This window comes from Triturus cristatus, chromosome 8, assembly GCF_964204655.1.
Source record: "Triturus cristatus chromosome 8, aTriCri1.1, whole genome shotgun sequence".
Lineage (NCBI taxonomy): Eukaryota > Metazoa > Chordata > Amphibia > Caudata > Salamandridae > Triturus > Triturus cristatus.
Window position 1 is genome coordinate 34,437,626 of NC_140591.1, and position 22,123 is coordinate 34,459,748.

Genomic DNA, 22,123 nt, shown 5'->3' on the forward strand with positions numbered 1-22,123 from the left:
GTAGTGTGGCTTGCATGCATCCCACAGTGTCCTTACCTACAATGCTCTGTAAACCTCAAACTTTGCCAGAAACAAAGCCTTTTCCCTTAGTTTCTGTGATGGCAACGTCTGAAATCTGCAGGATCTACAATATTCCTACCACCTAGCATCACCCCACATGTGCCGATAAAAACACTGCCCCCCTGCGCGGCTAGGCACAGTCCTCCCAACAAGGTCAATGGGAGTGCCCTGGCGATACCGCTGCATGACCTGCAATATTGTTGGTATGTTTCATATTATTGGAATGGTAATGATAAACATCAAGCTGCCGATCATGAGCGTGGAAAACAAACCTCCCGGCGAGATTTTCAACGCAGGGAGGTCAGGTTTCTCATTGCGAGTGGTCGCTTATGCTCGCGACTGCTCGCGATGAGAAACTACCAGTCTGCGTTGAGAAAGCTGCCGCTCGAGTACAAATCTACTCGAGTGGCAGAAAATGCCTGCTTGCACTGTGCATGATGCCGTTCGCAGCGATTGCACAGTGCGGACAAGCATCCGGCACTGTGCAATCATTGCGAACAACATTTCCCTACCACACTACGCAGTTCGTGTAGCTACGCGTAGCGCTACCACACAAACAACGCCCAGGGTTAGTAGTAATTAATAGATTTCTTGCCATTGAGCAAACGGAACCCAGTTTGCAAGTGGGACAGTATATAACTCCCAATTAACAGTTATAGGTGGTTTATGACAACTCACTCATTAAACTTTGATGGACGGACCAGATTTACTATTAGACAGAAATATACTGACACTATCAGTACATGTGTTTTTCCTAAGTGAATTCACATCTACCCTTTGAATGCAGAAGTGAAAAACATCGATGAGGAATAAACGAAAGTTCTTTAATACAGGTTTCAGAGCCATAGCATTAATGGCCAAGCCTGTAGACAAAAAGGAAGTGGAAACAAGCACCATTCTCACTTCTCATTGGTCTATCCTTACTCCATGGCGGAAAAATGAACCTGTCCACACAGCAGAGGTTTTAAGCCTAGTTATTGAGGTCTGATTGCAAACCTGTTAACCAGTGTTTCAAGTTAGGATAAACAAAAGTTCTATTTTCTGACTCCAACCATGCAACAGACAGATATATGAACACCATCTGAATCTACAATACGATCAAGCTGCAAACCATAGTCACAGGCGAGTAACTTATTTCTAATTACAGAGCCAATGTCTACATCGGTAGGGACATTTACAGGTTGTTGTTCCTCAGCAAATTTGGGGGAAATTGGGATTAGTGGAACAGAGCTGGGGAAATTGATGTATTATCTCTGGATAAAATACTACACATATTCACCCCCAGACTCCTGGGAGTCTTTTAAAACAGTTTCTGGAGAGAATTTTAAAATGCAAACCAACCATAACCTCATCTACTTTCCTTATTTGCAAATTCCATAATCTCAATTAGATTTATTACAAAATATATTTTGAAACATGATTTTGCACAGTAGTGATTTTTATACACAGTACAATCTACATTACATATATTAACATATTTACAAAAAAAAAAACCAATAAGATATCCTGAGAAAAATGTCTGCCATTGTCACTTTGCCCAATGAGCCAATAAATTTACAGCTACTGGATTTTGCGTGCTGTAGAAATTGAACACCGTGGCTGTCTAGTCTTGGCACGAGTGACATTGCAAAGGAGGAGTTGAACGATTCTTTTCAGGCTCAGGTTGTTTTTTTACGTAATCAGATTTGTTGCCTGATGAAGACTCTGTATTTTTAAACAGTTTTCAAGTAAAGCAGTGGATTGTTCTAAACACTTTTTAATTTCCACTTCATTCCCATGCGTTAAAACTTAATTTTCTAACTTTGCATCAAAATGTCATTCTATGAAGCTCCAGACATCAGCCTTTGCATTCTGTATGTTGTGAGCGTGAAGAGATCACCTCCAAAGATTGAGAAAGATTATCAGAGGTTGACAGCTTACCAGACAACATGGGAGAAGTCACACGAAGGCATCTGACGCTTGTGACATTCGAGATACAAGAAGAATGCCAAATAACAGGTTTTAATTTGTAACAGAAAGGATCTATATTTGTAAATTGATGACTCATGTTATAACTTAACTCCGGACAACACAGATTTTCTTTGGTAATATCAGCCTCATGAGAAAACCGCAGGTCATGTTCATCCCAAAAACTGTTGTAGGACTTTGGGTATTTCTTACCCTGCACAGTCCTCTCTGAGGACTTCGATGGCTCTTCTGTGAATCATGTCATAGTCTCAAAGCCTCAGATGACGTCATCAAACCAAGGAACATTCTAGGAGGCTTTTTGTTGGTGACTGTTAATGATGCAGGACCGGGCAGACTGGCCTATTCTTTGTCTGCACTCTATGGCTTTTTAGGAAAGCACTATTGACTTGCAGTTACAGGGGTGTGTGCCCGGCTCCCACAGGGGCAGTGTGCCTGTGGTGAGCAGAGTAGGAGGGGAGGAAGGTCAGTGTATTTAGCTTGGTTTAAGTTGTGGTTCCAAGATGAGTACTTAACGCTTGTTTGTTTTTGTGATGTTATTTATATATACCGCTTAAAGATATTAATCTTAGTTTTAGTTTAGTCCAGCAGTTAAAAATTACAATAAAATATACTGCCAATGTGAGTATAGAGCCTATTCAATTAGAGAACACAATTGGGGCACTAAAGGCGAGGTGAGTTCAGATACGGCCACAGAGGCCTTGTGGAAATAGAGGCCTTTTGAGGCCCTGAGAATGGTGGTCTCGAGCAGCAGGCCTGCTGCAAAGGTGGGCCCTTTAGCAAAGCCGGTCAGGGCTCTGCTGCAGGAAAGAAAGCTGTCCCCCACCTCTGAAGGAGGGGCAGAGAAGGTGGGTGACTTCTGGTGGATTCTACATGATCCACCACCTGCGAACGAGGCTTCAGCCTGGAGCTAGTGTCTACCAATGGAATTGCCAAGTGCAGGCTTTTGCAGGGGTGACTGGATGGCCTGAAGAATAACTGAACTTTCCGTTACCAAGTGACATAGGACTATGAAGCCAGGTAATATTTTGACCGCTGCCTACTGCATTTGCTGGATCTTTGCCTAAAGACAAAACTATGAAGTCAACCCTGTGCATGATGCAGATTCTATGTAGGGGATTTAAAATACTTTGCTGCAGTCCAATGTACGCGGAGGTGGAAGCCCCTCGCGCCTATCTTCAAAATACTTATGCGGCAAAAAGACACATAAATGTTTCATTAATCCAAAGGGACAACACCACTATGCAGAAACCCTGATTGTGAGGAGGTCTCCGCACCCCAAACAGACGACAGCAGAGGACTTTCCATCTCCACTTCCTGTCGATTGGGGGTGACTACTTCTCTACTTCTGATACGGCAATGTTCACCAACATTCTGACTCCGCCACCCGAGTTAAAGAATTCCTACCAGCTTTCAATGTGGGTGAATAACTTGTACACTTTAAAAATACACAGCCTTCTCCAGTGGTTAGTCCACAGGTAAATGTATCCGTTGTGTGAGACTGCATGACACCATCAACTGCAGACTAGATGGAAGAGGGCTGCCGGAACTTGATTCCCACCACTGCCGCTCCTCCCTCCAGTCGCATCCTCAGTTCTTAACCTGTTGCCCTTCGCCTTTCCTGCCCCACTCCATCCCATGTGCTGCTCCATCCTTCCCTACCTGATGGTCAGAGGCCTAAGGCAGGTTTACACATCTCTCTCGAGAGAGATACTAGAGTCCTTGGGACAAGGCTCTCTCCTTGATCACTATTTTTGGGCCCTTATTTACGTTATGCTGTTCTGCCTTGGCTCTCTAAGTGAACCTTAGGGGGCCGTAAAACTCTATATTAGTGTTTAACAAAACGTAATACAGCACCTCAGGTCACAGCGCTCCGCGCCATCAATGTTAAGTGCCCTCGAGAGCTTGAAGTCAGAGTCACTCGTCATTCAATAGTATGCACTGAGGTTTCCGAGTCCTAGGTCTCTACATATGTAAAGACTGTAAAAAATAAATATATTGGTATTTCTGGGTCCTTATTATAATATGTATTTTTGCTTGTTTAGAAGCCGAGTCACAAAATAAGGGATGATCCCAACTGCGGTAAGTGGCACCACTGCGCTCTTGACGAAAGACAACACGTAGTACAGCAGCGCCACCTGCGTTGGTGGCTTGATGGTATCAAAGAGATGGAGGACGATGAGCGAGGAGACGATGCAGTACAGACGGAAAGTGACCAGTGCCCCTTGCTTCCCTCGGCAGCTCTCCTGGTACATGCGCGTGTTGAGAGCCAGCCCCAGGCCACAGAAGATCCCCAGGTTCCTGAGTAGGCCGGCAAAGGGAGTGGTGTCGATGTGGATCCACTCGGGTCTGGCGCACCAGCGCTTGGCTTTCTCCAGTGTCCAGAGAAGGTCCACTCCCAGGGCATTCAGAAGTAGGTAGAACCCCAGGGCGAAGACGAAGAGGAAGAGGGTGGTGGAGAGGTATCTCTTCAGGCTTGTCTTGTAGATGGAAGGGATGTGGTCAAATGCCTCAGCCACAGCCATACCTTTGCAAATAGAAACACTGTTAGCTTATGTTCAATCAATTGCAGAGTATAAAATGCGATAAATAAATGTTCATGTAGTTGCATGCCCTTCACTCTGGTAAGTAATAAACACAATGCAATACGGTCTTGTGCAACATTGCCTTAAAGCCCCAGTGTCATTGCAAACATGGTAAATCATGTGAACAGCCACATTCATTCAGCTGAGAGGTGTGGTGGGGCAGGAGTCACGTGAAAGTGTGGGGATGTCCCCAAGGTTCACAAACAGTACATGGAGGGAGCCGAAGCCAGGTTGAGCACAAGAGGCTTTGATTATTTCAAGACAGTGAAGTTTGGTGAATTGCAGGCCTCGAGATGGGAAGTGATGAGTCGCACCTCAGCTCCAGGGGAAGGGTCAAAGCATGGCAGAGACTCAGACACCAAGGGCACAAGTTCAAATTGGACTCTGCTGCCTGCAGTAGCTTTCCTGGGTCCACAAATTAGAAAACTAGTTAGGAGTCGGTAACTGTGGTATCCTGCTGCTCAGCCAGAGTGATTGCTGTGAGAATGTTGGAATGTGGAATGTAAGGTGGAATGTTGGAGTGCCTGGGTCAGCTGGTGTATGGGCTGAGCAGCAGGGAAGCTGCTCCTGGTGGGGTTCTCATTTTACTCTTATTCTTCTTTTCCATGTAACCTGCTAATTAATAAACCTTCATGGAAAATTACTTGGACTCGTCATCTCTCAGCATACTACAGTAACTCATTCACAAAAGGGGAAGGGGTCCTGTCTGGACCCCTTCTCCTTTGTTAATTGTGTAAAATGTTTCTGGGGCAGCAGGCAGTGGTTCCATGGACCACTGCAAACTCTAAAGTAAACTTTTAAATAAATGCTTTTTTAATTAGATCAGTTTCCTTTAAGAAAGCTGGGCTGTTTTAAATACAGTTTCTTTATTTAAAGGCAGTCACTAACATGATTGTTTGCTCACTCTACCAGGCCACCACCCTGTAGCTGTATCTAATTAGAGTTAGCCGCAATTTGTAACCTACCAAATGAATATTAACTAGGTAGGTCGGATTGTGACTCAAACAAAATATTTATTTTGCTAACCTACCTATTAATATATACACGCAGTCACGCAAATACGTTTCCAATCACAAAAAGACCAGTTGCAAATTGTAAGTGCTTTTTGTGACCAGAATTGTTGTACATCTGGCCCCTAATGATTTCAGCCATATTAAAAGGGAGGCATGGATGAACTGTCTTTATATGTGACAAGTCAAATAGGATTAATATGGGGGATTTTGGTTGTTGTTGCAGGATTGTGGAGTGACATGTAAGAAACCAGTCTCAGTTGAGTAAAAAGACTGGGATTTAACTCTGAGGCCACATTTTCTTTTTAAATAATGGCTACACAGAGATGCTATTGACATTGGAATAAAAGGCGGAGTCAACACCAGTGCTTAGTTTGAGTCGGTGGATGCCGGTGCGACCAGGCGCACAACTCCCATCGAGCTAAAAGGGCTTTAGCCCCCCTGCTTTGTGTGTCTCAGTCCGGGCTGCTCCAGTTTGAGCTGCTGTGGCAGCGGCTGGGCAGTGTCTGGAGTCCTATCTCCGTTACACACCCATTTTTCACAGGTCTTTAAAAGACCATTTACCTGTCTTTTGTGAACTGGTTAACGAGGCCTTGTTTGTTTTTCCCCCCACTTGGCCTATTCCTTGCATTTCTATTATATTTTTACTGCCACAGTTAAAGAGTCTGCAAAGACTTCACCTTGACACTAAAAAGAGCTGTAAATAAAATGGTATGTATTACTTGGTAACATGACTTTTCTGTCTTTGTTTCCTTTAATTATTAGTCATGGAGCATTAATGCAGCCCTAGAACACATTTAAAAGTGTTTTCTATTCATATTTGCTGTTTGAAGTATGCATAGGTAAGTGCAGTTTTAGGTGATTTTGCCTATTTTTAAACTGGCGGGGGCATCAAGATCCCAGTGGTGCCTGTAGAAATCTGACCACATGGCAACCTTAATCGGTAGACTGAAAGTTTGTTGCAGGATCAGCACATTATTTATTTACTCCACCCTCCATCCCTGATTGCTGACATAATGCCAATAGTTTAACTTCTCTCTGCAACCCCATGTCAGCCGTCAATACATTGCTGTGCCACTCCAGGTGTCTGGGAATACACTCTGCATTCAAACAACTCACTCCTCATTCTCACAGCTCACTGTACTAAGTGAAGAAGTCCAAATTGTAGACATGGTGGTAGGTTCCAAGATGTACTTTATTGTAATAAGTTCCAAGTAGTAGATAGATGGTAAATTGTAGTAAGATGGTACTACCAAGCTGTAATAGTAGCCCCACAAGGAGCAGCTTCCTTCTGCTCAGCCTCACATCTCAACCAGTCCACACTCCAACATTCCATGATGCCATACAGCATTCTCCAGTCATGCAGGCCGAACAGAAGGGAGGGGATTGGTGTAAAGAAAGAAGAGAAGAAATAACCTTACAACATATCCTCTTTCTTTACACTGAAAGAAAAGACAAAGTAAGAAGATATGCAAAACAAACTAAATACATCACTTGAGGAAATAAGGGCAGTAAGAGATAAATTGAAAGTCTATGCAAAGTACAATATAACAATGGAACAATATCATAAAATATGCAGGAAGGAGATAGGAACAATAATAAAAAAGAAACACACGCACCCAATGATAAAATGATAAGAAGAAGGCAGGTGCCAAATAAGAACAAAAACAAAACAATAATACAAAGAGAACCACACCCATCCCCTATTCTCACAAGGAGAGGGCAGCAAAACTAAAGCGTATGCCACAGAAAGAGCATGCAACGCAAATCCTGCAAATAAAAAAAAAAAACAAGCACGCAGGATCTCAATGCAAACAAGCAACGGAAGTAAGTAAAAACACGCACCAGACCAGTACGCCTGACGTCAAGGCACCTCTACGTTCTGTGAAAAGGAGCAAACAGCGAGCCAGCGCTGCAAACAGAAAGGGACCAGAACACAGAACGTAGACATTTTTTTTACGTGCGTGTAAAATAGAAAGAAGGCAACCCTCAAGACCAACACACAAGCTAAGTTGTACGCCTACACACACCCCGCAATGAAGGGGTAACAAATAAAATGTAAAAACTGCGTAGTAAGTCTGTAAAGACTGAAGTAAGTAAATAAAGAACTAGGCCTAAAACTGTAAAGTGTTAAACATTCTACACCAAGAAAGAAAGTACAAATGTATTCATGCAAGTAAATCCAATGTAAACAGTAGCTAATGAATAATAACTGGGTACACGCATAGGAAAAGGAGGTAAAAGTAATATGAATCACAGAGCAGGTAAAACTAAGTTTACATAACCTCCCACAAAGAATTGTAAAGGGATACACACACCCGAAGTACAGAGATAAGCCTTGACACAAGAGATAAATCCAATGTGACAGCAGAATAAAACAGCACTCTCAGAAAAAAAGTAGCAAAGTATGGCAAGATAAGTAATCATACAGGTGAACCGTCTCATATAAAAATGCAAGAAATGTAATTTCAAATAAATCACATTTCAAATTAAACAAGAATAAATTACACCGGTACTCGTCCCAAGTATACACTAAGAAATGAAAACCTGTTAAAAATTGAGAAGTAAACACTTCCAGAATATGCCCAGAAGATGGCGCAATAAGCACAGTTTAAAGTATATTGGCCTCATCATAAGAAAACCTTCACGACCAAGGAACGGAAACCCACATTGAAGAAAAATTTGAAATATTACTATAATCTTAGCTGTGCCGAACAGGAAAACGAAGTTGAAGACTGCAGCAAGAGAAATACAGGGAAGAATGTTGGATGTTATTCAGCAGTCTCCCGGTATGCTCAGGCTGAACAGAAGGGAGGGTATTGGTGTAAAGAAAGAAGAGAAGTTACAACACTCACCCTTCACTTTCACGCTAACCCTGCACTCACAGCGATCGCACTGCACTCGCACTGCTCACCCTGCACTCACAGCGATCACACTGCACTCGCACTGCTCGCCCTGCACTCACACCGATCATCCTCCTCTTACCCTGCGCTCACAGGAGCACACTGCTCACCCTGCACTCACAGCGATTACACTGCACTCAGACTGCTCACCCTGCACTCACAGCGATCACACTGCACTCACACTGCTCACCCTGCACTCACAGCGATCACACTGCACTCACACTGCTCGCCCTGCACTCACAGCGATCATTCTTCTCTTACCCTGTGCTCACAGGAGCACACTGATAACCCTGCACTCACAGCGATCACACTGCACTCACACTGCTCACCCTGCACTCACAGCGATCGCACTGCACTCACACTGCTCACCCTGCACTCACACCGATCATCCTTCTCTTACCCTGCGCTCACAGGAGCACACTGATCACCCTGCACTCACAGCGATCACACTGCACTCACACTGCTCACCCTGCACTCACAGCGATCACACTGCACTCACACTGCTCACCCTGCACTCACAGCGATCATCCTCCTCTTACCCTGTGCTCACAGGAGCACAGTGATCACCCTGCACTCACAGCGATTACACTGCACTCAGACTGCTCACCCTGCACTCACAGCGATCGCACTGCACTCACACTGCACGCCCTGCACTCACACCGATCATCCTTCTCTTACCCTGCGCTCACAGGAGCACACTGATCACCCTGCACTCACAGCGATTACACTGCACTCAGACTGCTCACCCTGCACTCACAGCGATCGCACTGCACTCGCACTGCTCGCCCTGCACTCACACCGATCATCCTCCTCTTACCCTGTGCTCACAGGAGCACACTGATCACCCTGCACTCACAGCGATTACACTGCACTCGCACTGCTCACCCTGCACTCACAGCGATCACACTGCACTCACACTGCTCACCCTGCACTCACAGCGATCATCCTCCTCTTACCCTGTGCTCACAGGAGCACAGTGATCACCCTGCACTCACAGCGATTACACTGCACTCAGACTGCTCACCCTGCACTCACAGCGATCGCACTGCACTCACACTGCTCGCCCTGCACTCACACCGATCATCCTTCTCTTACCCTGCGCTCACAGGAGCACACTGATCACCCTGCACTCACAGCGATTACACTGCACTCAGACTGCTCACGCTGCACTCACAGCGATCGCACTGCACTCGCACTGCTCGCCCTGCACTCACACCGATCATCCTCCTCTTACCCTGTGCTCACAGGAGCACACTGATCACCCTGCACTCACAGCAATTACACTGAACTCGCACTGCTCACCCTGCACTCACAGCGATCATCCTCCTCTTACCCTGTGCTCACAGGAGCACAGTGATCACCCTGCACTCACAGCGATCACACTGCACTCAGACTGCTCACCCTGCACTCACAGCGATCGCACTGCACTCGCACTGCTCACCCTGCACTCACACCGATCATCCTTCTCTTACCCTGTGCTCACAGGAGCACACTGATCACCCTGCACTCACAGCGATTACACTGCACTCACACTGCTCACCCTGCACTCACAGCGATCGCACTGCACTCACACTGCTCACCCTGCACTCACAGCGATCATCCTCCTCTTACCCTGTGCTCACAGGAGCACAGTGATCACCCTGCACTCACAGCGATCACACTGCACTCACACTGCTCGCCCTGCACTCACAGCGATCGCACTGCACTCACACTGCTCACCCTGCACTCACAGCGATCGCACTGCACTCACACTGCTCACCCTGCACTCACACCGATCATCCTTCTCTTACCCTGCGCTCACAGGAGCACACTGATCACCCTGCACTCACAGAAACCACACTGCACTTACACTGCTCACCCTGCACTCACACTGATCATCCTCCTCTTACCCTGCGCTCACAGGAGCACACTGATCAATCACCCTGCACTCACAGTGATCACACTGCACTCACACTGCTCACCCTGCACTCACAGCGATCGCACTGCACTCACACTGCTCACCCTGCACTCACACCGATCATCCTTCTCTTACCCTGCGCTCACAGGAGCACACTGATCACCCTGCACTCACAGCGATTACACTGCACTCAGACTGCTCACCCTGCACTCACAGCGATCGCACTGCACTCACACTGCTCACCCTGCACTCACACTGATCATCCTCCTCTTACCCTGCGCTCACAAGAGCACACTGATCACCCTGCACTCACAGCGACCACACTGCACTTATGCTCCTTGCCATGAACTCATGCTGGTCTCCCTCCACTCACCCTGCGGTCACATGAGCAGAAGGCTCACCCTGAACTCAGTGATCACACTTTACTCGCACACTCACCATGCACTCATGCTTTTCACCCTGCACTTACACCAGCACACTGCTCACCCTGCACTCATGTCATTTGACATTTCACTCAGCTGTCACTCTCACTGCTCACATTGCAATCTCACTCAAACACGCACATCACTTACCAGGCATTCATTGCTCCCACTGTGCACTTTCACCTGCACCCAAACTCATCTGTCACATCATTCACCCTCCAGTCACTCCTCTCACCCTACACTCACACTGTCACATCACTCACTGTGCATGCACACAGCCACTCCTGTCACACAGCTCACCCATCACTCACCCTGCACTTACACCATCCAAAAAAGCACAGCACTCACCCTGGATGCACAGCGCTCACCCTGCACTTCCTCCTCTCACCCTGCACACACACAGACAAACCTCTCAGCCTGCATTCATAAAGGCACTCTATTCATGCAGCCTGCACACAGAGACAAGAGTCTGCCGGAACTCATAGGGGCACACCACTCCCTCTGCACTAACTCCTCTAGTCACTCTCACAGATCACCCTTTATTATTGCTGCTTACCCTGCATGATCACACGCAGGCACACCACTCACCCTGCATTTACACCGCCCTGCACTCCCTCCTCTCACTCTGCACGCTCTCCTCTCACCCGACACTCACTTAGGCAGGCCTCTCACATTGCATTCATGGAGCTCACCCAACACTAACATCTGCACATTTTTCACCCTACCCTCGCACTCACTCACACTATTCACCATCACCCAGCACTTACATGAGCTCATCTCTTACTCAGCACATATAAAAATTTCACAACTTTCATGAATATACACATATTTCTACAGAGGCTTCCACAGAATACCTGCTCTTTCCGTAGTACAACATGCCTACTTAATTCCATCTGCAATAACAGGGCTGGTGGAAGAGGGGAGAGTGCACTGTGAATGTGGGATGGCACAAGGAGGTAGACCAGGGCTGAGGCTTTGGGGTATAGTGCTGGATTGAGGATCATGTGACACTTTCAACTACTCCTGGCTTTCCATTCACCACAAAGCTTCATTTCGGAACATGTCGGTTTTTTTTACATTGTAAGTTGGGTCTCAAAAAAACAAAAATGTAAAGTGTTACTGGACAAACACCATGGTTGCTGAAGAAGTCAAGCAGTTCATAAGATCCGTTGGATGCTGTGATATTACGTTAGAACCTGGATTCGTTCTTTTCAAATACTGTAACTGCTTGAACCACACGTGAAACCAAATATAAGCCCCGTACAGGTATTTTAAGAAAGTGCACTTTTCATTCACATCATACTTGCAACAAACATTGACAAGGCAATATATTATTATTTTTTAATAGTCTATAGAGAATATGTTTTTATTAAGCTTCACTAAAGGCTAGGCAGGTATAGCAGGGCACACTTTTCTAACACAATAAAAGCAGATTGAATAATGGAAGTGTGAATGGCAGCGAGTCTGAGTGTGAGTGTGACAGAGTGCAAATGTATGCCAGAGTTATTCTTGGCTTACGGACAAGGCCACTTAGAGCATATGGATGGGAGGTGTTACCTATGGCAAACTGCAGGCCCTGACATGCTTCTATTAAGGCACCATCATTGGCTGTGGAAACTTGAACTGTCTGGGAAAGCTGCTAGCCCAGTCCTACACAGCGGCAGGGACACAGAACACAGGCCCCAACACCTGGCCGAAGGCGCTGCCATGATGCACCTAACTCTTAGTATATGGGGTGGATCCATAGCAAAACGTTGGAACTGATATTTGAGGTAACTCTTGTCATAAGATTTCCTGTACTCATTTTATAGGGGGTATCAATGATTAAATGCTGACCCTTGTATACTGGAGGTAATTTTTAGAGGTGCCCATGACTGTGGCTGAAGTATCAATGGTAAATTTCTGGCACTGTCATATCGAATGTACTCCTAGGCATTAAGGAGCTCACCAATGAAAAAATGATGACGTTGGTATAGTGGAAGTAATTTCTGACTTAGGACGTTTGAAAAAAACGAGATCTACTCCTACCAAAGGGCAGGCTTCTCTGGTGCACCATGAAAGTACTAGAATATTTCATGGACACCCTATATGGGTCTGCTGCGTTTTAGCAAATTTGATCTCAAAAGGTTCAAAAAATCCTCAGGGGAGAAGACTACTCTCCCTTAAATCATCTACAAGAAATCTGTTAACTTGTTTTGCTTGTTGGAATTTGGAGGAAGTATCGCACCCCACCACTAGCATAGATCTTTGTCCTCATCTAATGGCTAGGAGGTTAGCTCTGACCCCTTTTCTGGAAATGCTTGTCCTGCCCCATTGCTGGGAGCAGGACTGGCTTTAGGGCGGTGTGACCAGTGCAGCCGCACCTGCCGTTGACTTTAGTGGGGGACTCTGTGTTAAAAATTAGTTTAAAAGCACATGAACTTCCTTGAGCATCAGGCAGTTTTCAGGCAACAATAAAAATGTCAAGATAACTCTGGCGATTAATGTTCCTACTGATGAGATTTCGGAATTTTGTCTAGTGGCAGTTTTGGCTCATCGTAAAGTAGCACGAAGAGTTATTGTGCCTACTGCAAAGAATGTGTACCAAGCAGATGACAGAACTGAGTGTGAGTGAACTATGAGTAGCGCTATAAAAAATGAAATGTACATCAGAGCGGGGCTATGGAGAGATGAGGTGCACTGCTGGAGAGTGGCATTGAGGGAACTCATGGAGAAGGAGGTTATAGTGGAGGAGAGCGTCAAATAAGACTGTCATAATGGCCGCCACGAGCGATCGAGCCAGCCCTGGCTTGGACTCTTAGCCCCCCCCCGAAGTTGGGGTCTAGTTGCGCCCTTGGGTGGGACTCACCAGCACTCATTTTGGAGACCAGTACTTATTTTAACTCATTGATCATTTACCGAGAGCAAAGGAGAGAAAACACACAAAGGGGAAAGAAGAAGGGAGAAAAAGACAGAAAAACTGTCAGAAACGGAGAAAGGTAGAACCTGCAATGGCGCGATAATGTGGCAGGGAGTGTCTAGCAGCGGACTAAAAATGCCTCAGGTAGAGTCATGGCTACCCAGCATCATGCTGGGCATGCCCACATCTCATAGCACCTGCTGTTCGCTTCTGAGCAGATCTCTGGGCACCGACACTCGTTCTTTTACGAATGAAGCACTGTGGGCTGTAGGTTGTACACGTGTGAAAACACAATACAAGTGTTATAGTGCATTACAATTAAGCCTGGGCAAAGCACTACGCTATGCTCGCGTAGTTTGCGAAGTTCGCGCTACTTCGCACTACGCGAACTGCACGTAGCACAGTGCGAACACGCGTAGCGTAGCGTAGTGCTGAGGTCATTTTTTGCTTGCTCGCGGTCCTCAACGTCAAGTTGGCGACCGCGAGCAAGCAAAATGACATCCCGGCGAGACTTTTTCCTTGTTCGCGATCAGCAACTTCAAGTTGGCGATCGCGAGCATGGAAAATAAACCTCCTGGCGAGATTCCCAACGCGAGGAGGTCAGGTTTCTCATTGCGAGTGGTCGCGTATGCTCGCGACCGCTCGCGATGAGAAACTACCAGTTCGTGTTGAGAAAGCTGAAGCTCTAGTAAAAATCTACTCGAGCAGCAGAAAACTACAGCTCGCACTGTGCAAGTTGCCATTTTCAATGATTGCACAGTGCCGGTTGCTTGTCAGCACTGTGCAATCATTGAAAACGACATCTGGCACAGTGCGAACAAGGTACTACGCAGTTTGCGAAGTGCTACGCGTAGTGAGAACTTCACTTTGCGTAGCTTCGCGAAGTGCTACTTCGCGAACTACGCCCAGGGTTAATTACAATACAAGTACTGCAGCCAGGGCTCAGGCTCCTGGGCTGTGTTACCAGCTCGCGCGTACCACGCTTTCTTGATCCTATTAGAGAACAGGCGACTCACCTGATATGACTCCGGCGACCACCTGATGAGGGAAGTGGGCGGCCAGGAATATTCGGGACAAGCAGACACAGGTCTGGACCGCCCAGAATCCCGTCCAGAGGAGGGTGTGGACGCACCTATGGAGACAACAGGGAGAAAGGTGAGAGAGATACAAGCTGGCCTCAGTAACTAGTCGAAGCGGGTTCCTTAAGTGGTATTTGGCGCTCACTAATGACTTTTCGAGCTGACCTCTCTTTTTTCCTCTTTAACGTTACACTCACACTCCTTGTTTGAGTTTCACAAGCAGAGCAGACCTTTGATGTCCTGCCACTCCAGGCCTCTATACTAATGTCATTGGGGCCTGGGACTGCACCGGTTTCCTATGGGGTGGGGCGGGGAGGCACGTGATGTATGATACACCCTTCTCACACAGAATAGAGAGAGCCCACCTTGACTCCAAAGGTCGCTCACGGTGGACTTACTGCGCCTTCTCTTGGTGAACCTTGTATCCTGCTCTCTCTTTTGATGCCCCGACCCCGTCGCTGCACAGAAGGGCCAGGTATCCCTGCGATGGAGGGGGAGGGGCAGGGAACTGGCTCTCCTTGCTAATTCATTCAATTATTTTATGTAAAAAACAATCCCAAAGTTATAAGTTCCATTCATGTGCACATACACGAAGCACATGTACGTGCAAATTGAATCACTGTCTGGCTGAACTTCAGGCATCAGCAGCAAGACGAATGCAGCTGCGATTAGGCCCAGCTGCAGTATTATATTTAGTTGTAGTCATTTTTAATTTGAGTTTTTCTTTTTTTTACTGTTGGTTGGAACACATTACTTTACATTTACATGCTTTTATTCAAATGTTTCGATCGTGTTAATTAAATGACTAATGTCTTTTGGTGTGGTGAACCTGGAAGCTGCTCACCTGGCATTTTTTGTGCAATACAAACAATATACGATGCCCTGCACTGGTGTAGCAGAAACAACATTCTTCTGGTTTCATTCGGCGACTTACTGGAGGACACAGACATTTATGACATGACTTTGTTACGAGGTGAAGGGGAAACTGTTGGTAACTCCTACTCTGACATTTGAAAATCAAAGGCATTGATTCAGACAGAATTTTGGCAAGCCTCTCTCGCCCTTGCCTAGAATCAAGCACCGTCATGTGGCCTCCCCTTAGCATTGGGCCACGAGTCGACACCCGGATCTACATACGACGTGTGGCTATGAATGCCAGTGGGGGGCAACGAAGGCAGACTGCGCATATCCTTAGACCATAGGGGGCAGTGAGAGGTCCACTTCCAATCTACCTCATGCTCAGATGTCACAAGAGAGAGTACTTGTAAGTGTGTCTGTTTTGTGTTGTCTCCCTGATTGTGAAGGGGTGCCCTTGTTTTTTATACAAGAACCAAAACCCACCAGATGTTCTAGTGGCACGCTCCATCACTGGGTTCCCACCCCGCATACCAAGCGTATCTCGGTATGCTTTAACACTTGACATCTAGCTCCGCTACCACTTATCGCGGAATCTAGTGTTCTCAGATTACCTGCCGGTATCCCTTCTTTATTTGAAATGTATCAGTGAGAACCTTTGGTGAGGTTGAAACAAATACTGATGTGGACGGAGTTGTTATATGCGACCGGTCAGATGTCTTTCTTCAAGCCCAGTGATTCATAAGGATCCCTAGCATATAGTGATGTCTAAAAACAAACATTGTGACCCTTTACTTTGTTTACGATGCACAGGCGATGATGTCACCACTTCATACGTGCTGTCACATGGCCCGGAAGACGCTTAACTAGAGTACTCCATGGACACACAGCAATCTGCAGAGCTTAGGGGACATTCCTTAGGTCCTCCGCGGTGCAACACCTTCACGAAGTAAGATGGGAGGGATTATGGGTCTATACTACACTCATAATAACTCCATCCGCATCAAGATTTATTTTTAACCTTATCAAAGGTTCCCACTAAAAAATTTCAAATAAAGAAGGGACACCTACATGTATTCAACACTTTATTCTGTCAACATGTGACTATAAAAGAATCATAAAAACAAGAGCATAAAATATCTAAAAACAATATAATAAAAAGATACATGGATAAAAGAAGATTCTTATGTCCCAATATCATTGACGTCCTGTGTCGTATAAAATGTTGAAAATAGGATGCAGTTAAAAAACAGGTCCTCACCATTGACAATGACCACAGAAACGCCAAAGTGGCCCTATAATATCTAATGTTTTACTGTCAAATATACAACTTTCTCAGTGCTGGATAACATTTTCAGACAGTACCTGTTTACTAATCTTACTCGACCTGTCATCGGCTTTTGACACCGCCAAGCATGACAACTTGCTAGAGCTCCTGAAACACAGAATGGGATTATCTGGATCTGTGCTCTCCTTCCTCCAAAATAGATCTCAAAGATTCAAGGTCAATCAATCCTTGTCCAACTCAGTGCCAGTCACATTAGGAGTGCCGCAAGGTTCTTCCCTTTCACCCACTCTTTTCAACCTTTTCGTTGAACCACTCACCGAACTTCTCAGTCTCTCCGAGATCCATTTCCATAGGTATGCAGACGACACCCAACTCTACATCAACATCCACTCACTCGAGGACATCAAATCCCTCAACACAACGCTACAAAAAACTCAAGCATGGTTGGCCGAAGACCACTTGAAACTAAACTCCCTCAAAACGGAGTTCCTCTTAATCGCCCCCCCCCCCCCCAACAAATCATCCACCATCCTTGACTGGTTGAAGCCCCTAACAGCACTCAAAAGGCGACCACTCATTGTTGAATCAGCGAAATCGCTATGTGTGAGACTAGACAGAAACCTACAGATGTAGAAGCATATCAGCACCTCCACAAAAGGTGCACATTTCCACATGAACACCGTACGAAAACTGAAACCTTTCCTGCCAGCAAACGATTTCAAACGAGCAGTTCAAGCCCTTGTAATCCCAAGAGTGGAATATGGGGCTGTAACCCTATGTGGCCTCCCTAGACCGGCAACAGCCCTGCTAAGAGCTGCTATCAATTCAGCTACGAGACTCATCACAAGTTCAAAAAGAATCTCTCACATCTCCCTAGACCTTAGAGCATTAAAATGGCTACCATTTGAAGCCAGAATTCATCTGAAAATCGCATGTATGACGCACAAGGCCTTACACGACAGCTCTCCGAGCTACCTAGCTCAGAAACTGGTTCTCTCCGCTGGTAACAGACCCTCCAGGAACTCCAAGAATCTCCTACTGAAAACACAACGATTTGCCAAGAAAAAAACTTACAACCGAACCTTCTCTGGAATGGCTCCCAGGATCTGGAATGCTCTGCCCACAGAAGCAAGACTGAACCCTTCTACTGCCTCCTTCAAAAAAGAAGTGAAAGCAATTCTCACGGCTAAATTCACGTGAATTACTTACTTAATATTGTATTTTAATTAGTAGTATGTTTTACGGAGCACCTTATATCTGAAGCACCGATACTTGTACTTCACTAGGCTTATTCTGGTTTCCAATATGTGACATGTAAAGCGCTCTGTTACCTGCAAGGGTCTTGTTCGCGCTATATAAAACTTTCAAATAAATAAATAAAAATAAAGTACATCATGCAGAGCAGCCATCACAAGGACTTGATGGTAAATATGCAATATGGGTACCCTGCAAAGGGTAGGCCCCTAACAGAAGGACATTATTCAATCTTACCCTTACTATCAGATAGCTATGATGCCAATTCCGGAACAGTTTAGATATGGCACAATGCCATTACTAGTGCAAATTCCAGCATACGCCCGAACAGTGGACTTGGTGACTTCTTTCTGCAATCTCTTATCATTACATTTGGCTAAAAACATAGACTTCAGTGTCCCTAAAAACTAGCTTCAAATGTTCCTGGGATCTTAAAGGCTGATGCAAGTGTTATAAATCTACCGGATCCAGGGGATTTTTAAACAATGGTCCAGCTGTAGACCGTCTGTAAGAGCTGCCCGATTAAAAGAGGTTTTTTGCCAAAATCTTGAACCATAAAAGAAGTGGCTGCATTTGACTAGTAATCACAAAGAGATGCTGGACGGAGCGCTGAAACTTTTCAGACACTCACCCTGAGGCCCAGATCTGGGTTTAATCCATCATCATTCTTTAGCTCACTCCGCCACCCCAGTTCAGACAAGCCCTATGCAAATCAGTCCGGCCCTGTGCCTCATGGGAACAGTCCAGCCTAATTGCCAAGCCATGTCTTCCCTGGACCAGAAACAAGCATCCTGGGACCAGTTTTGGGCTAACAGTCCTCATCAGCCAGGCTAGCTTGAAACCCAAACCGGTCCCAGGATGCTTGTTTCCGGTTCAGGGAAGACCTGGCTTGGCAGTTCGGACTGGACTGTTCCCATGAGGCACAGGGCCAAGACTGATTTGCATATAGCTGGGTCTGAACTGGGGTGGCGACGTGAGCTAAAGAATGTTGATGGATTCAACCCAGATCTGTGACTGAGGGGAGTGTCTGAAAAGTTTCAGCGCTCCGTCCATCATCTATCTCCTTGTGTTTGCTTTGCATTTTACTAGTGCCACTGATATCCACTAACCTTGTTTCAGAATGACAAATATTGAGCTGGTGGATTTTGGCGCAGACAATAGCGTCTTGATAAAGCCATTCTCAATTCTCTCCAACCCAATTGGACCACTAAATCCACATACGTCAGCCTCATAAGTGGCACTTGTGCAACATTTTACTTTCATACCTGCAGGTCATTTAAAACCCTAGATCCCTCAATAACAACCAGCTCTGCTATCACATCTAGTGGGTGAAGGTCCTTTTTCATAAATAAGGGAGCCCCTTCTCGATCAGGGAGACAACATAAAATCAACATATTTTGATATTTGAGCAGACTGCGCATACCCATTTAATCACGAGCGAATGTAGGATGTGGGGACAAGCAGATACAACCGTGGGCATTAGCAGGTCAACAAGTCTTTGCAGGATAAGCACAGAGCTTCCCAGTGTTCCAGGCAGAAGCGGAAGCAGCTCAACAAGGGCAGGTTTTTGTACTTGTAGGACTTGCAGTCAATCCTGTTGCTATCCCTATGAAACTAGTCCAAGAATGCAAAACAAAACCCTACGCTGGATGAGGTGCTCGTACATGTACCCGAATAATTGAGGGGTCTGATCCTACAGAGTATGCGGTCTATTTCTGGCTGCAATCGTCTTTGTAAATGCGGAGCATTTCTGAGTATGCCGGATATAAACCCTAAATTTACCCATAAACTGCGCTATGTAAAATACCCACACAAACATTCTTTGAGATTGTTTCTTAATGGCGTTGTAAAGCTGTTAGCTTTGTTTGATAAAGTTTACCTGTTGTGGAACCAAGCAGCTTGTCTTTTCCGAAGAGCGATGGAGAGGATGGACGTCACCATGACGTAATAGACACCAGCGGCGCCCATGGCGTGCCCGGAAGGACTTCCTATGGGAAGAAAGTGATGGAGTTAGGAGGCAGCAAGATAGACCACAGGGATAGCAGAGGAACATGTGCCTCCCTTTCCAGTGATCGGGTAGATCACAATCATATTGTTACTTGAAAGTATAATTTGCTGCTCTGACATATCTCCTATTACTGAGGGCCCCATGGAGGGTGATATACTTTGAAAAGGGTGAATCGTTCAATCCCTGCAAACTCGCAATTCTAACTCATACGTAAAAAGGATTTGCGCATAGGTCGAAATCAGGGCTTTAAGTGGGATGAAAAAACTGTGGGGGGGGGTCTCTCAAAGGGGCGTGGCCACTGTAATTAAGGGCGTGGCTTAAAAACACAAGCTAAAAATCTGTGCTTAGCAGTGTGCCACCCAGGCCCGGCTCCAGGAATTATTTGTTGGGTGGGCCAAGGGTGCATTTGGGTGGGCCACTGCGGGCCCAATTTGTCACTTCTTGTGGTAGCCTACAAGTCCTAGATTACATTATATTTACTTGCAAACAGTCACCAGTATGCAACGGATCAATTCTGTGTGTACACAGAGCATGTGGAGAGTTATTTGAAAGTAAGAGGAATGTCTGGACCTAAGTGCAAACCCTCAAATTCCAACAGGCCAGGTTTCAGTACAAGTATTTCCAGGCCCGATTATCCACTTTTCGACCATCCCTCTCCTGTGTACCTTATCTCACAGCTGACCTTCGGGCCCCAGCCCCATATCAGCCACCATCCAGCTCTACTTCATTATTCCCGTAAAAAACATTAGCAAAATCACCTTCAAACTTAAAACATTGATTATAGCAGTAAATATAATTAGCACACACTTTAAAATATGTTCCACAGTTGCCCTAATGACCTGACTGCTAATTAAATAAAAACAGAAAGGCAATGACAGGGACGGTTTTATCGCTAGTGCAATAGCCTTTTTTGGCACCTCACCAATCAAGTTTTTCTCCGCAGATACCATTACTACCACCCTCCAACAGTACCCTTCATGTCTCTGTAGCCTTCTCTCATATAAATTTCATTTGTTGTATAGCGCTACTCATATCAGTGTAGGGTGTCACAGTACTTTAGATCACACACACATTATACAGAGACAAAAAATCATACAAGTATGTAATTTCATCTATAGGGAATGACACATGAGCCAATGAGGATTACAAGGTGTAGGAATTACATGTCATCCATACTGGTGGGCAGGATATTTTAAGAGGGTTTGGGCTGGGGAAGCACAAACTCAGGATTTAAAGCATACCCCAGTGGTTGGGGGTTGGCTTTACTAATAAAAATGTATATCGACCCAAACTCTTTTTAGCAACATTAAAATAATGAAAGACTGGGGAATTTCTAACTTTATAGTAACACACAAAAAGTGGAGTTCTAACTATACCATTCATGTTTGTATGCAGCTCTTTGATGACAGTTCATAGGCCACTGTCCTATTTTAGGATTGCAACTTCTGATCTGCAAGTAACACACAAATCTCTGTGACAAAGGCAGTAACCCACTGAGCTATCCAAATAAAATACAGCTTATCTGCATTTAAAAACTACCAACAGGCAAGGGACTACTCTCCAGCAGGATCATTAATCACCAGTTCTCTGGATATGTTTTATTGTTGCCTTGATAAGCAGCTGCAGGAGTCAGGAAAGGTGAATCAGACTAAACAAACTTCTTTTCTCAAATGCTGAACAGAAATGGAAATATCCACGCAGCAGCACAGGATGGTAGGCAAAAGTTACTCGGTGTCAAATAAAGAATTTGTTCCCTTCGCCATGCCCCTATTGTACTTGCACGACACAGCCCACCTGAGCCCAGGCCCAATAACGCGGATAATATGAAGAAAAACAACGTTCGGAGGAACGTTTTAAATTAAAGTGCCCATTTTCTCTTGGCCTTCATATCATCACTG

The 22,123-nt window shown here is 45.6% G+C and overlaps 1 protein-coding gene across 1 annotated transcript in view; it reads right to left on the bottom strand.

The window, feature by feature from the left end:
* Nucleotides 1-1,437: 1,437 nt before the first annotated feature.
* Nucleotides 1,438-22,123, bottom strand: part of LOC146799895 (glucose-6-phosphatase catalytic subunit 1-like) — a 42,293-nt gene continuing 21,607 nt past the window's right edge. Inside the window, exons 3-5 of the mRNA XM_085620827.1 lie at nt 20,097-20,205; nt 14,758-14,873; nt 1,438-4,552 (exon numbers count right to left, since the gene is read on the bottom strand). Coding sequence (XP_085476953.1) covers nt 4,044-4,552; nt 14,758-14,873; nt 20,097-20,205 — 734 coding nt within the window. The 3' untranslated portion in view covers nt 1,438-4,043. The remainder of the gene's footprint in view (nt 4,553-14,757; nt 14,874-20,096; nt 20,206-22,123) is intronic.